Below are 11435 nucleotides of genomic sequence, written 5' to 3'. Positions count from 1 at the left end.
ACCCCAATAAAAGACCTGCAAAAACCCACTAAAGACTCTGACTCCTCCTTTACCCGGTCTGCATGGGATCAGAAAACCTGCACTGTGTCTATTCCTGCCCCTACAGGGTGTATTGAAACTGAACCTTCAATCAGAATGACCCAGGCTTTCACTTCCTCAGAGTGGGAGACGGGTGCTGGGGGCACCACCTGCCCATCTGTGTGGAGGGCTGGTGCCTTCTGCCCACAGGCCATTGCTCGTGTGTTCTCAACACACCAGCTACAGCTCCTCAGGCTCCCTGCAAGAGCCTTTTCAGAAACACCCCCGCGTGTCAGTAAACATGTGATGCTTCTGGAACAGGTAACTTCACCTCACCTGCAGCTGGGGCCAGGTGCTGCTATGCACCCCCTGCTCTCGGGCCAGACTGGCCCCGGCTGGGGGCCGAAAGTCCCCAGAGGAGATCAGGACTCCAGATTCAGTCTGGACCTCTAGCCCCACGAGGGACGTGTCCAACTCACCCTCAAATGGGAACCCCAGAATCTTCGCCTTATTTTGGAGAATCTCTAGCTCAGCGCTAAACTGAAAAACAAACCAAAAACCCAACAGATTCCAGTCTGGATTTCTTTCTTTTTTGTTTTTTTTAATTTATTTTTATTTATTTATACAAGTACTGGGTACAGTCAGAAGCACGGGGGGTGAGAGAATTCACCAGAGCCAGAGCGGGGAGCAGAGCAGGCAGAAGGACCGAAGTACACTGCTGAGGGGAGCAGCGGGCGGCAGGAGAGGTCTGCGCACCATGTGGGACCCTCCTCTGGTGGCCGGGGAGCAGCTGGGGATCGAACCAGCGCTGCAGAGGCTGCGGGCAGCTTCGCAACCCAGCGCTCAACCGCTGCGCCACCGGGGAAGCCCTGGATTTCTTTTTATAATCTCCTTGGTGTCGATATTTTTTTAAACAATTATTATATGTCTTTTAATAAATTCAAATCATGGACATACATAAAGGATAAATTCTCTTTCTAACCATTATTCTCTCATCTTCAATCCCAGGAATTTGAAGTCTAACAGTTTACAAGTCCCCTCATTTAATGCTTATACAAATGTATTTATGACAAAGGAATTATATACTTGTGTATTGTTTTACAACTGGCATCTATTATTTAATCATGTATTCTGGACTGCCTTCCATGTCAAATAGATATCTAGTGTATATTTGCCCAAGAGGATAATGGTACTGCAATTCTTTTACATATTAAAATTCTTTTATATTAGGGCCTCCTGGGTGGCGCAGGGGTTAAGTCTCAGTGCTATCAAGCTATTTGCAACCACTGCAGCCTGAGTTTGATCCCCAGGTAGGGAGGTGTCCCACACAGCACAGCAGACCTCTCCTGTCTCCCCACTGCTCCCCTCAGCAGTGTGTTTCAGTCAATCCTTCTGTTCTGTTCCCCACTCTGTCTCTGGTGAATCCTCTCATCCCCAGCACCTCTGGCCTGTACCCCAGCTCCTGTATGCATAAATAAATCTTTTTTAAAAATTTGATTTCTTTTATATTGTAAAAGGACAGGTTTGTTAGGAGAGGGGAAAGGGAAGCACTTGAACAGACACTAGTGGGCACAAAGTGGCCACTGCAGCTTTGCAAAGAGAAAGGTTTGTGAAAAGAAATGCCCTGAGGTCACAGGCTCCCAGGAGGGGGCTGCTGAAACTCATTGACTCTTCCTGGAGATTTGAAACGCCATCTTCATCATATGTCACCTGTCTTGGCCTAGTCTGTTTCAGAATCACATTGCTTTTATTACTGTAGTTTATAGGAACTTTTAATATTTGGTAAGGTATAGATAGTACTTTTGAAGTATCCAACCTTATGTGCTTCAAAATCCTACCAATAGGGCCTCGCTGGTGGCACAAAGGGTTAAGACACAACCTATGAAGCTGTCTGCAGCCTCTGCAGTTTGATCCCAAGCCGGTCAGAGCGCAACCCACAAGGTGCAGCAGACCTCTCCTGACTTGCCCGCTGCTCCCCTCAGCAGTGTACTTCCGTCAATCTGCCTGTTCTGTTCCCACTGTCTCCGGTGAATGCTCTCACCCTCCCCACACCTCCAGCCTGTGCCCCAGCTCTTGTATGCATAAATAAATTAAAAAAAAAAAAATCCTGGGCCTCCCCGGTGGCACAGCGGTTGAGCGCTAGGTTGCGAAGCTGCCCGCAGCCTCTGCAGCACAGGTTATATCCCCGGCTGCTCCCCGGCCACTGGAGGAGGGTCCCACATGGGGCGCAGACCTCTCCTGCCGCCCGCTGCTCCCCTCAGCAGTGTCCTTCGGTCCTTCTGCCTGCTCTGCTCCCCGCTCTGGCTCTGGTGAATTTTCTCACCCTCCCGCGCTTCTGACTGTACCCAGTGCTTGTATATATAAATAAATAAAAATAAATCTTAAAAATAAAGATTGCTTATTAAAAAAAAATAAATCCTACCCATGGGTGGGATTGGTGCTGGTCTGGCGGCTAGTGGGTTGTGTGGTAAATAGGGCTCAGTAAAATACTTTTGAGTAAAATCACTAAAAACAAATGAACAGCTGTAATGGCCAAATTATGGCTTAAACCCGCCCCCCCCCCGCCCCGTGAACTGTTAAGCGAGTATTGAACATTTTATAATGAAAGAAAAATCCAAACATGTAGGAAGAAAATGCATCAAGATGTGCTATATTACTTCTGGGAGTAAACGATTTTTTCCCCCAGTCTTTCAGAAACATAACCTGACTTTTCAAGGTCAGAAAACCCATTTGTTCCTGAGTTGTTCCCAGCATCCATATTAACTCTCCCACTTGACGCCTGTCAAGCCCAGCGTTCTCCAACTTTCAACTCTCTTGCAATTTTTACTGCAAACTCAGAACAACTGTGCATTGTGATAGGCCAATATATCTAGGATTTATATGTAAAGATTAGGAGAAACTACTCGGATCTAGTCTCAGTGCTGGTTTTAGTGGGGAAATGCCTGATACGTCATGTTCTCCAACACAATGCAGGGCTTACAGATCCCACAGTAGATTCATTAACAGAGGGGAAAGATCACACAATAGGTGACACCATTTTGGTAAAATCATGTAAGCACAGGCTCCGCGTCTTTAAATAGGTGGTGAGTGAGTAATGAGTGTTTTTAGCCTGTCCGCAGTTCTTGCATGTTTTTCCCAGTCTGGGCTTAGCTCTATGACTTGTCCCTGGAGTAAGCTTTGTCTCAAAGCCCAGATTCAACCCCTGACAAGGCAAAGAACGAGGGTTTCCGTTAAATGGGTATTCTACTTTACAAATTCCACTGCATCATTACTAGTTCCCCTTCCTGTCCCTTTGAGAGGATTTTATCAGCCATTCTCCCTCAGTTCAGAACTAGCTGCTGAAAAGGCAAGAGCCATTTTTGCTGATTACTGATCCCAGAAAATATGCCTCAAGGTGTTTGAAGTAATTTGCTTCCATCAACAGCTTAAGAGACCAACCAGCTAAGGGTACATTTTATCACAAGAGTAATGCTGAAGGGAAGCAGGAGTTAGCACTTCCATTCCAGTTTTCTACACTTTATTGTATCAATCAGTAAGTCAAAAAATCCTGTTAGTGATTTTAGAAAACATTTAGTTAGCAGGGAGTTCAGAATAACTGAGAAAAGTGTCCTGTGACTGTGAACATTTCTCACCCTTCCTGGGGGTGGAAGGATGTGTAGTGCAAAGGAGCACTGCCAGATGTTACCAGGCTAAAACTCACAGCATTTGTCAGTTTTCAGATGCCCTAACTAGTACAAATGGACAGGTACTAGAAAACTTGATACCAAAAAAAAGTGCTTAAGGCGTCCTTTGCACATTTAGTGCAATGTTTTATGTTTACATACCCAAGAACTAACCTGGTCCGCTTATACCGAGAAGTGATAGGAAATTCATCAGTTTCCAGCCCTCACAACGTAACAATCACCAGGACGTGGTGGCTGGTCCTCCCCACCCCCGGGGAGCTGTCAGCACCCTCCTTTGTGGCAGTCAACTGTCCTCACTGCCTCTGCTCCTACTGTAGTCCCACCTGGCTTAAGATGTCACTTAAAATTCCCTATGAACCCCCTCAAGATGACTCTTCTGAGGCACACCTCCAAGAGCTTCCAAGCCTCCTGACCAGTCCACAGGCAAAACAACTTGTTAAAGGCAGGGTTGTGTGGTTCCCCCCCCCCTTAGTGAGGTGCTTCTTCTGACCCTGTTTTTTGCATATACCAAGTGGCACAGGTGTCCAGCACCACCTCTAAAGACTCTTAGAGAGTGAAGATTCAACATACATGAACAACCTTGAAAATACCAAAGCTGGTTTTGGCTTATTTCGTAGTTAATGCCTATGAGGAGCGATGATGCATCCACTTCGCTTCAGAGGGCACCAGACTCTTTTCCCCACACAAACATCTTCAAAGAACAAATTAGAAAATACTCTGAACAGCAACCAGTTAAAAGATTTTAGAATACAGAAACTCTTTAAAATAAAATGTAAACCAGAACTTAAAATTCACATGCTTCAAGGAAACATTCTATGACTTTATTGTTGCTTTGATAATCAGCACAGACATTTCACTTTGTACACAAGTCTTTTACGTACCAAAAAAAGTTCATGATTCTTTTCTAAACATTTATTCCGGAGACTTTCCATCTCAAACTTTGGAGGCAAATTTTCCTTAAGTGGACATCAAGTACCAATCTCTTCAAATGCTGATAAGCTGATACACTGTAAGTCTCACTAATCCACAATTTAGCATCATACACACTACATACTCAAATTTCCCAATCTTTCACAGCACATAGTTACTAGGGAAACTGGACGACCAGGACCAAAGATGTTACAGAGTGCACGAAATTCTGACAGGAGAGCCCAGAGAAAGGAGTGGTTTTCTTTAGGAAACAATCCTACCAAAAAATGACGCGGGAATAGAAGTTTAAAATGTTCACGTTAGATGCACGACTGTGACTGCAAACTGCCATTTAGTAGCTTTATACAACAGGATATAAAAACTTCCCCGTCTATGGAATGCTAAGCAGACGCCCAAGACAATCAAAGCCTCCCATATTCAATATCCCACTATTTTCTGGTTGTACCAAAAAATAAACAACCAGCAAATGATTTCACCTCTTAAAAAAAAGCATTTACACTTAAAAAATGGGATGAGGTGGGTTTCCCTCCTTCTTAGAAATGTTTCTAGAGCTACTAAAAAACTTGCATTTACAAAATAGTTGATAAAAATATTCCTCTGGATTGTACAAGAAGGGAGACAGGGAGCACTGGTAAGACATGGTACATGACATTAATCAGACTTGGCTTCTTTCTCTCCTGCGGCATCAGAAGCTGGACTCTGTAAATCAAAGGACAAACAACGATCAACCATGGCTTCTGTAGCACTGCTGCTCCATTAAGCTAGAAATGGTTGGTCCCTACTCGCTAAAATTTATTTTAACAGCAAACCAATCTTCACGCATCTCCGTGGCCATGTGCAGATACAGCAGCAAGCACACTGAGACGCCCCCAGGCACACCCACCTGCGGGGACCCCACTGTCTCAGCTCTATCTGTAAGCAGTGTCTTTTGTGGTGCATTTAGTGCACAAATCTGACATGTCACTGTTTTTGTTTTTTAAAGACTTATTTATTTATGCATACAAGAACTGGGGTACAGGCCAGAGCGTGAGGATTCACCAGAGCCAGAGAAGAAACAGAACAGGTGGATTGACTGAAATACACTGCGCTGAGGGAAGCAGTGGGAGAGTGAGGAGAGAGGGGTCTGCTGCGCCATGTGGGTAGCTCCCTGGCCGGGGATCAAACTCGTGCTGCAGTGGCTGTGGCTAGCTTCACTGGTTGTGTCTTAACCCCCTGCGCCACCAGGGAGGCTCCCCATTTCACTGTTCTTGACCATGCTCACTAGTCAGTGAAGTGTTGTCTAGGTTGCTAAGCAGAACAGGCTGTGAGGTACCTACTGCGGTGCTAATGTACCAAACAGCACGCACTACAACTCTCACAATAAGGATTAGTTGTGATGGGCAGATGCAGTGTGATGGCATGCCTGCAGGACCCACCCGTATGCCCTCATGCCATGCTTGGTGCTCAGTGCCCCTACAGAAAAAGACCACTATTGAGTCAAGAAAATCAACTGAAGCCTGTAACATGTTTGAGGTCAAACCCCTCTTTAAAATGGATTAGTGATAGCATATTAACAATATGTATTAAATGTGCTTAGAACTAGAAATTAAAACTTAGGTGTACGGGCCTCCCTGGTGGCACAGTGGTTGAGCGCTGGGTTGCAAAGCTGCCCGCAGCCTCTGTAGCACCGGTTCGATCCCCGGCTGCTCCCCGGCCACGGAAGGAGGGTCCCACATGGCGCGCAGACCTCTCCTGCCGCCCGCTGCTCCCCTCAGCAGTTTACTTCGGTCCGTCTGCCTGCTCTGCTCCCCGCTCTGGCTCTGGTGAATTCTCTCACCCTCCCGCGCTTCTGACTGTACCCAGTGCTTGTATAAATAAATAAATAAATCTTTAATAAATAAATAAATTTTAAAAAAGCCAAACTTAGGTGTAGCTTTCTTGAAAAAAACAAAACAAAAAAAAAACACCCTACAAATTTAAGTTTCAAAGTTAATCTTAAACCGCTATCTTTTCTAGTTTACCCAATACAACATGAAACAAAGCCTAAAGTACTTAAACAAACCTTGCAGTTTACTTAAAAAGTCTGCTTTCCTCATAGCTTAAAGATGAATGACATCAGGTTTTTTGAAATTTGTTCTAAGTTATTACTGAGTCCTAGACACATGGCTGCTTTTAAGAAAAATAAGCCTTCATTAGAAATGAAAGTGGGACAAATGTGCCAAATGAGGGGACTGGTTTCCAAAAGTTGCAAGTAACATGCAGAATACACAAAATTGCTACAGCAATGTGAGAAGTATTTCTTTAACAAAGTCCCCAAGGTGATGTGCAACAAAAATGTCCTACCATTTAGGTATCTTTTTAAATACATCAGGAATGACAGTAACACACCTCCAGCGTGCAACACAGATTATGGATGTGTGACTGGAGAAATTCTAAATATATTACAGTATCTGTTCACAAACTTAAAAAGCTATTTTCATATATACTTGGCAAATATCATCTAGTTAAAATTATTCAGTTGGAGTTACAGCACAAAATTTTAAATATTATAAACAAAGGCTATATTTTCAGCTGCACACAAAGACACAATTTCATTATTTTTTTGTCCAGCGTCAAAAGACCGCACAAGCACGCCTCACCTCCTGGTTCTTAGTCTCTCCGTTCTCTGCTGGCAAGTCTTCTTTAGTTTCTTGGTTAGCCACCTCCGCCTGCTTCCCCTTTGCGCCCCTCTTTCCTTTTGCTTGCACTTTTTTGTCTGATGATTTATCCTGTGACAGAACAGGGGTATGCTGTAAGTGTGAACTTTACACTGACATTCTGCTGTAAAGGCAGCGCCACAGAACGGCACCGTTAAAGCCGTGTCACGCGGCAGCGCGTCACACCACCAGAGAGCCCCCTTTTGGCCCACCCCAGTTACCAGGAAGGTGCTGGACACTAAGGTCAAGGGTAGGTCACGCCCCCCTCCACTCCCCATTCTCCACCTCCCGCTGCCCTGTGAGCTCCACTGGACAGAAGAGTGAGGCGAGGACTAGCCGAGGACTCTTCCCACGGGAGCCTCATCCACCCCAAACGTCTCTCAAGCATGCACAACGGCCCAACTATCAGCCATCACTGTCCTGACGAGCCGTTCACCCTCAGTGAGGACATTCACCTGAAAAACAGCACCACGCTGCATGTCAGTCAGTCCCCTGGTATCCTACGAGCAGCTAAAGGATCAATTTTGAGTTTAATGTTTTCACGTAAGTATTCGAATAGCCTGGCAGTTACAGGTGTTAGTAGGACGTTAAAAGAGGCTTATAATTGCAATGATTTTGAGGCAGTATGAAACTATTTTTGAATTATTTTCATCAATAGGAGAGAAACTCAACAAATATTTAAAATTTCTTACGAAGAAAGAATGTAACAAACTGCAGTTAGGTCGCCAGTGATGGGGATACAGAAGAACCCCATGACCAATGCCAGCCCTCACCGACCACAAGCATGTACGTCTCTCAAGGCTCAGTGCCAAGAGGGATCAAATCAGCGCCCCGTGCTTGTACCAGCCGGCATCCCCTGTGGCAAGATGGCAGGACAACTGCTAAGCCAACCCTTCAGAACTTGTCGTAAGTAAACATGTTTTGGACACACGGCTACTCGGATGTTGCTACCACTGAGCGTCATCATCGCTTCTGTAATTAAAAGCTGTCCCTTTGTAATCTGATTAATTTCTCACTAATTGCACAACCACTTAAGCAGTAGCATAAACACACAAAACCTTTTTGAAACTAAGAACAGTACACACAGTAACCTATACCAAAACACCCCTTTTTAACTAATAAGCTAAATGGAACAAATCAGTATGTTTCCCTAACAGGCTTAACCTTTAAAATGTTCTGAGAAAATTTACAAGTCACACACCTCTTCCTTCCCATTTTCCCAGAAAAAGGAACAGTCTTTTCCCTTAGGCAACACCAACACAAAGACTTACCTGGTGACCTCACTGAGGTGGAAAAAGAGGACTATATGTGATGTCCCAAACCCAACTGAGGGTAAAATCTGAACTGTTTTCTTTGGAAATGAATTTTTAGAATGTATCAAAAGAGACGAACAGGGAAGAAAAATCTGAGAAGCACAGCAGTTTAGCCAATTCGTTTATTAAAAAAGCAGAAACTCTAAGAGGGATGACAGTGCACCACTCAGGCCAACATTGTGCAACAAGACGCCCTACAGTTTCGGCCTTTGGGCCCTTCCCGAGGTATCTGTACAGAGCTGCTGCCTTCTCCTGCCACAAGCTCTAAATTGATTTACTACACATACCCTCCACTCCCCACCCCTTTACTTAAACCACAAAAAGAACTTCCTATTATTGAAGGATGGATTTTTGCACGCAGCTCTGTATAATGACAGAAAAAAACAACTCCGGTTACGCAGCGTTGAGGTTCCAGGTAACTTTCGGGAAGGTGGTGACAGTATGAAGGACTGTTGGGGGGCGGACGGTAGGGAGGAGAGAGGAGACGTCAGATAGTGCAATCTCACCTAAGTTTTAAGTGAAGACCATTAATCACACCTTGAACTCCTGAGGAAAGCCGTGGGCTGCGCAGGGAACGGTTAACGCTACACACATCAAAGCTGTCAACGACTCTCAGTACTTTCCTCTCTGTCGCCAACACGCAGGTAACCCAGAGCAACCTCGCCGCCGGCCCGTCACGTGACCCGCCTCCCGTCCCCCTCGGGCCGGTCCCGCTGACTGAGGACGCGCGCACGGGCCGGGGCGCCCACAACGCCGTCCGCCTCCTCGCGCGCGCTCGAGGGAACCACCCGCGGACCCCGTTAGCCGCGTCGCCGCCCCCCGGCGCCAGGTGAGCGGCTCCCTCGCGAGGCGCCCGGCTTCGCGCTAGAAGAACGCCCCCTTCCCGCCGCCGCCGGCGCCGAGGCCGCAAGAACCGCAGCGCGCGACACAAACGCCCTTCGGCTCGGGCCGCGTCCGGGGCGTCCGGGCACCGCCGCGCGAGGCCGCCCCGGCGCGGTCCGGCCCTCAGCCCTCAGCCCGGCCGCCGAAGCGCGCCGCGGGCCGCTCCCTGAGCGGTGAGGACGCCGCGGCGACGAGCGCGCGCCTGTGCCGAGGCCCTCGCAGCCCGAGGCCCGGCCGCCCCGGCGCCCCCGCGGACCTACCTTTCCCGCCGCCTTCTTGGGCTTCGCCTCCACCTTCGCGGGCGCGGGCTTCTGGAAAGCAAGGCCGCGGGTGAGCGTCGCCCCGGGCGCGGGCCCCGCGCGCGGAGGGGTCGGGGCGCTACTCACCGCCGACAGCCGGGCCGACCTCCGCTTGGGCTGCGGAGAGAAGAGGACAATGGGCCGCGGGCGGGCGCCCCCCCCCGGGGCCCCCGGGCCGGCCGCGCGCGCTTACCTCCTCCTTGGCCGCCCCCTCGGCCGAGCTGACCTGCGGAGGGAAGGGACGGGAGTGGGCGCCGCCCGCCAGCCCCGGCCCCGGCCCGCGCCCCCGGCCCGCGCCGCGAGAACAATGCCCGGCCGCGTGACGTCACCGGCTTCCCGCCGCCGCGTTCGAATCGCCCACCCGGCCCCTCCGGCGGCCGAACGTTCCAGAACGCCCCCCGGGCGCCCGCCCGCCCCGCGCGCCGCCCGCCCCGCGCGCCGCCCGCACCCCCCGCGGCGGGCGCGGCGGGGCGCGGGCCTCGCGGGGCGCCGGGCGGCCGAGGGGGCGTGCGCGGGCCGCGGCGGCCGCCGCTCACCTTCCTCTTGGGCATCGTGGCGGCGGGGCGGGCGCGTGCCGGGTGCCTGCGGGCCGCCGCGCGCCGAGAGCCTCCGCGAGCTGCGCTGCCTGGCCGCTGCCGCTCCTCCCGCCGCCCGAGCTGCCTGGACCCGCGGCGGGGGCGGTGGGAGAACCGGATGGAACCGGATTGCGAGACCGCCCCCTCCTCCCCCCGCGTCCCCCGGCCGCGGGCTCCCCCTCCCCGCCCGCCGGGCCGCCCCCCGCCCCCGCCCCCGCCCATTGGCTGCGGGGCCCACCGCGCCGCGGCCCGCGCCCGGAATAGGTGAGGCGGGCCGTCACTCGCCCGCCCGCCCCGCCCCGCCCCCGCCCGCGGCGCCCCCACCCCGCCCGCCGTCTCGCGGGGCCCCCGACCCAGGCGACGGGGGCGGGGCCCCAGGGGCCGGTCTCGCCTCACGGTAGTTTGTTTGAAGGCGAGCCGCAAAGTGCGGTCTGCGCGCCGATTGGCGGACGCCCGCCACGTGGTCGCGCGTGGCCCCGCCCACCGCCGCTGGACACCTGGGCTCCGGCCAGGGCCTGGAGAGCCGGCCGCCGCGAGGCCTGCCCCCGGGCCGGGGCCGGCGGGGCCAGCCGCCGCTGGTGTCGCCGACGCGGGGGAGACACAGTGGACTTAACAAGCCCGTCCTCGTGCCCTAGGCGGCCCGTCGCGGGTCCGCTACTCCTCAGGCCTGCGGGAAGCGGCCCCAGTGCGCAGGCGCGGGCGGGGAGGTCGTGGGAAGCGGGGCCGGCGCGGGCCGCCAGTGCGCAGGCGCGGAACTCCGCTGGGGCGGGGTCCGCTGGCCGCGGGTCCGCTGGCCGCCGGCATCATCCTCCCGCCGGCGGTGTCGGGAGACGCCAGGGGCGAGCGAGTGGGTTCGGGACTCCTGGCCCCCTCGTTCCCAGGGCGCGTCCGCTCGCGCACCCCAGCTCCTGCCCGTTTGGGGGCGGGTTGCTCACCTGAGCACCTGCACAGGTGAGAAAGGTCTTCGGGCTGGAGTCGGTCTCGCAGCCCCGAGACCCGAGAGGTCGCGCGCCACTGTTGCTTCCTTGCGCAAGGAACGTAAGCTTAGCTGCCAGATTCA

General features: G+C 51.6%; 1 protein-coding gene across 2 annotated transcripts; it reads right to left on the bottom strand.

The window, feature by feature from the left end:
• Positions 1-4471: 4471 nt before the first annotated feature.
• Positions 4472-10385, bottom strand: HMGN1 (high mobility group nucleosome binding domain 1). Of its 2 annotated transcripts, XM_037524934.2 has the most exons (6): positions 10337-10385; positions 9994-10026; positions 9888-9917; positions 9762-9812; positions 7250-7378; positions 4472-5330 (listed from the first exon to the last, which is right to left on the bottom strand). In XM_037524934.2, the coding sequence occupies exons 1-6, from the start codon at positions 10349-10351 to the stop codon at positions 5283-5285; spliced, it is 306 nt and encodes a 101-aa protein (XP_037380831.1). In that variant the 5' UTR covers positions 10352-10385; the 3' UTR covers positions 4472-5282. The 2 variants fall into 2 exon arrangements, with proteins under 2 accessions (XP_037380831.1, XP_037380832.1); XM_037524935.2 differs by lacking the exon at positions 9888-9917 and having other exon boundaries at positions 4473-5330; positions 10337-10384.
• Between the last annotated feature and the right edge of the window lie 1050 nt (positions 10386-11435).

The sequence above is a fragment of the Talpa occidentalis genome, unplaced genomic scaffold, assembly GCF_014898055.3.
Source record: "Talpa occidentalis isolate TD23 unplaced genomic scaffold, MPIMG_talOcc4v2.1 talOcc4.4, whole genome shotgun sequence".
Classification (NCBI taxonomy): domain Eukaryota; kingdom Metazoa; phylum Chordata; class Mammalia; order Eulipotyphla; family Talpidae; genus Talpa; species Talpa occidentalis.
Note: the sequence above shows the minus strand (reverse complement) of the source record. Positions and strands in the feature narration are given on the sequence as shown.

Coding starts and splice junctions, on each gene's coding strand:
- HMGN1 (XM_037524934.2), bottom strand. Junction 7,379..9,761: donor CCAAGAAGGCGGCGGGAAAG/GTAGGTCCGCGG, acceptor GTTCTGTCACAG/GATAAATCATCAGACAAAAA. Junction 5,331..7,249: donor GAGAGACTAAGAACCAGGAG/GTGAGGCGTGCT, acceptor TTTGATTTACAG/AGTCCAGCTTCTGATGCCGC.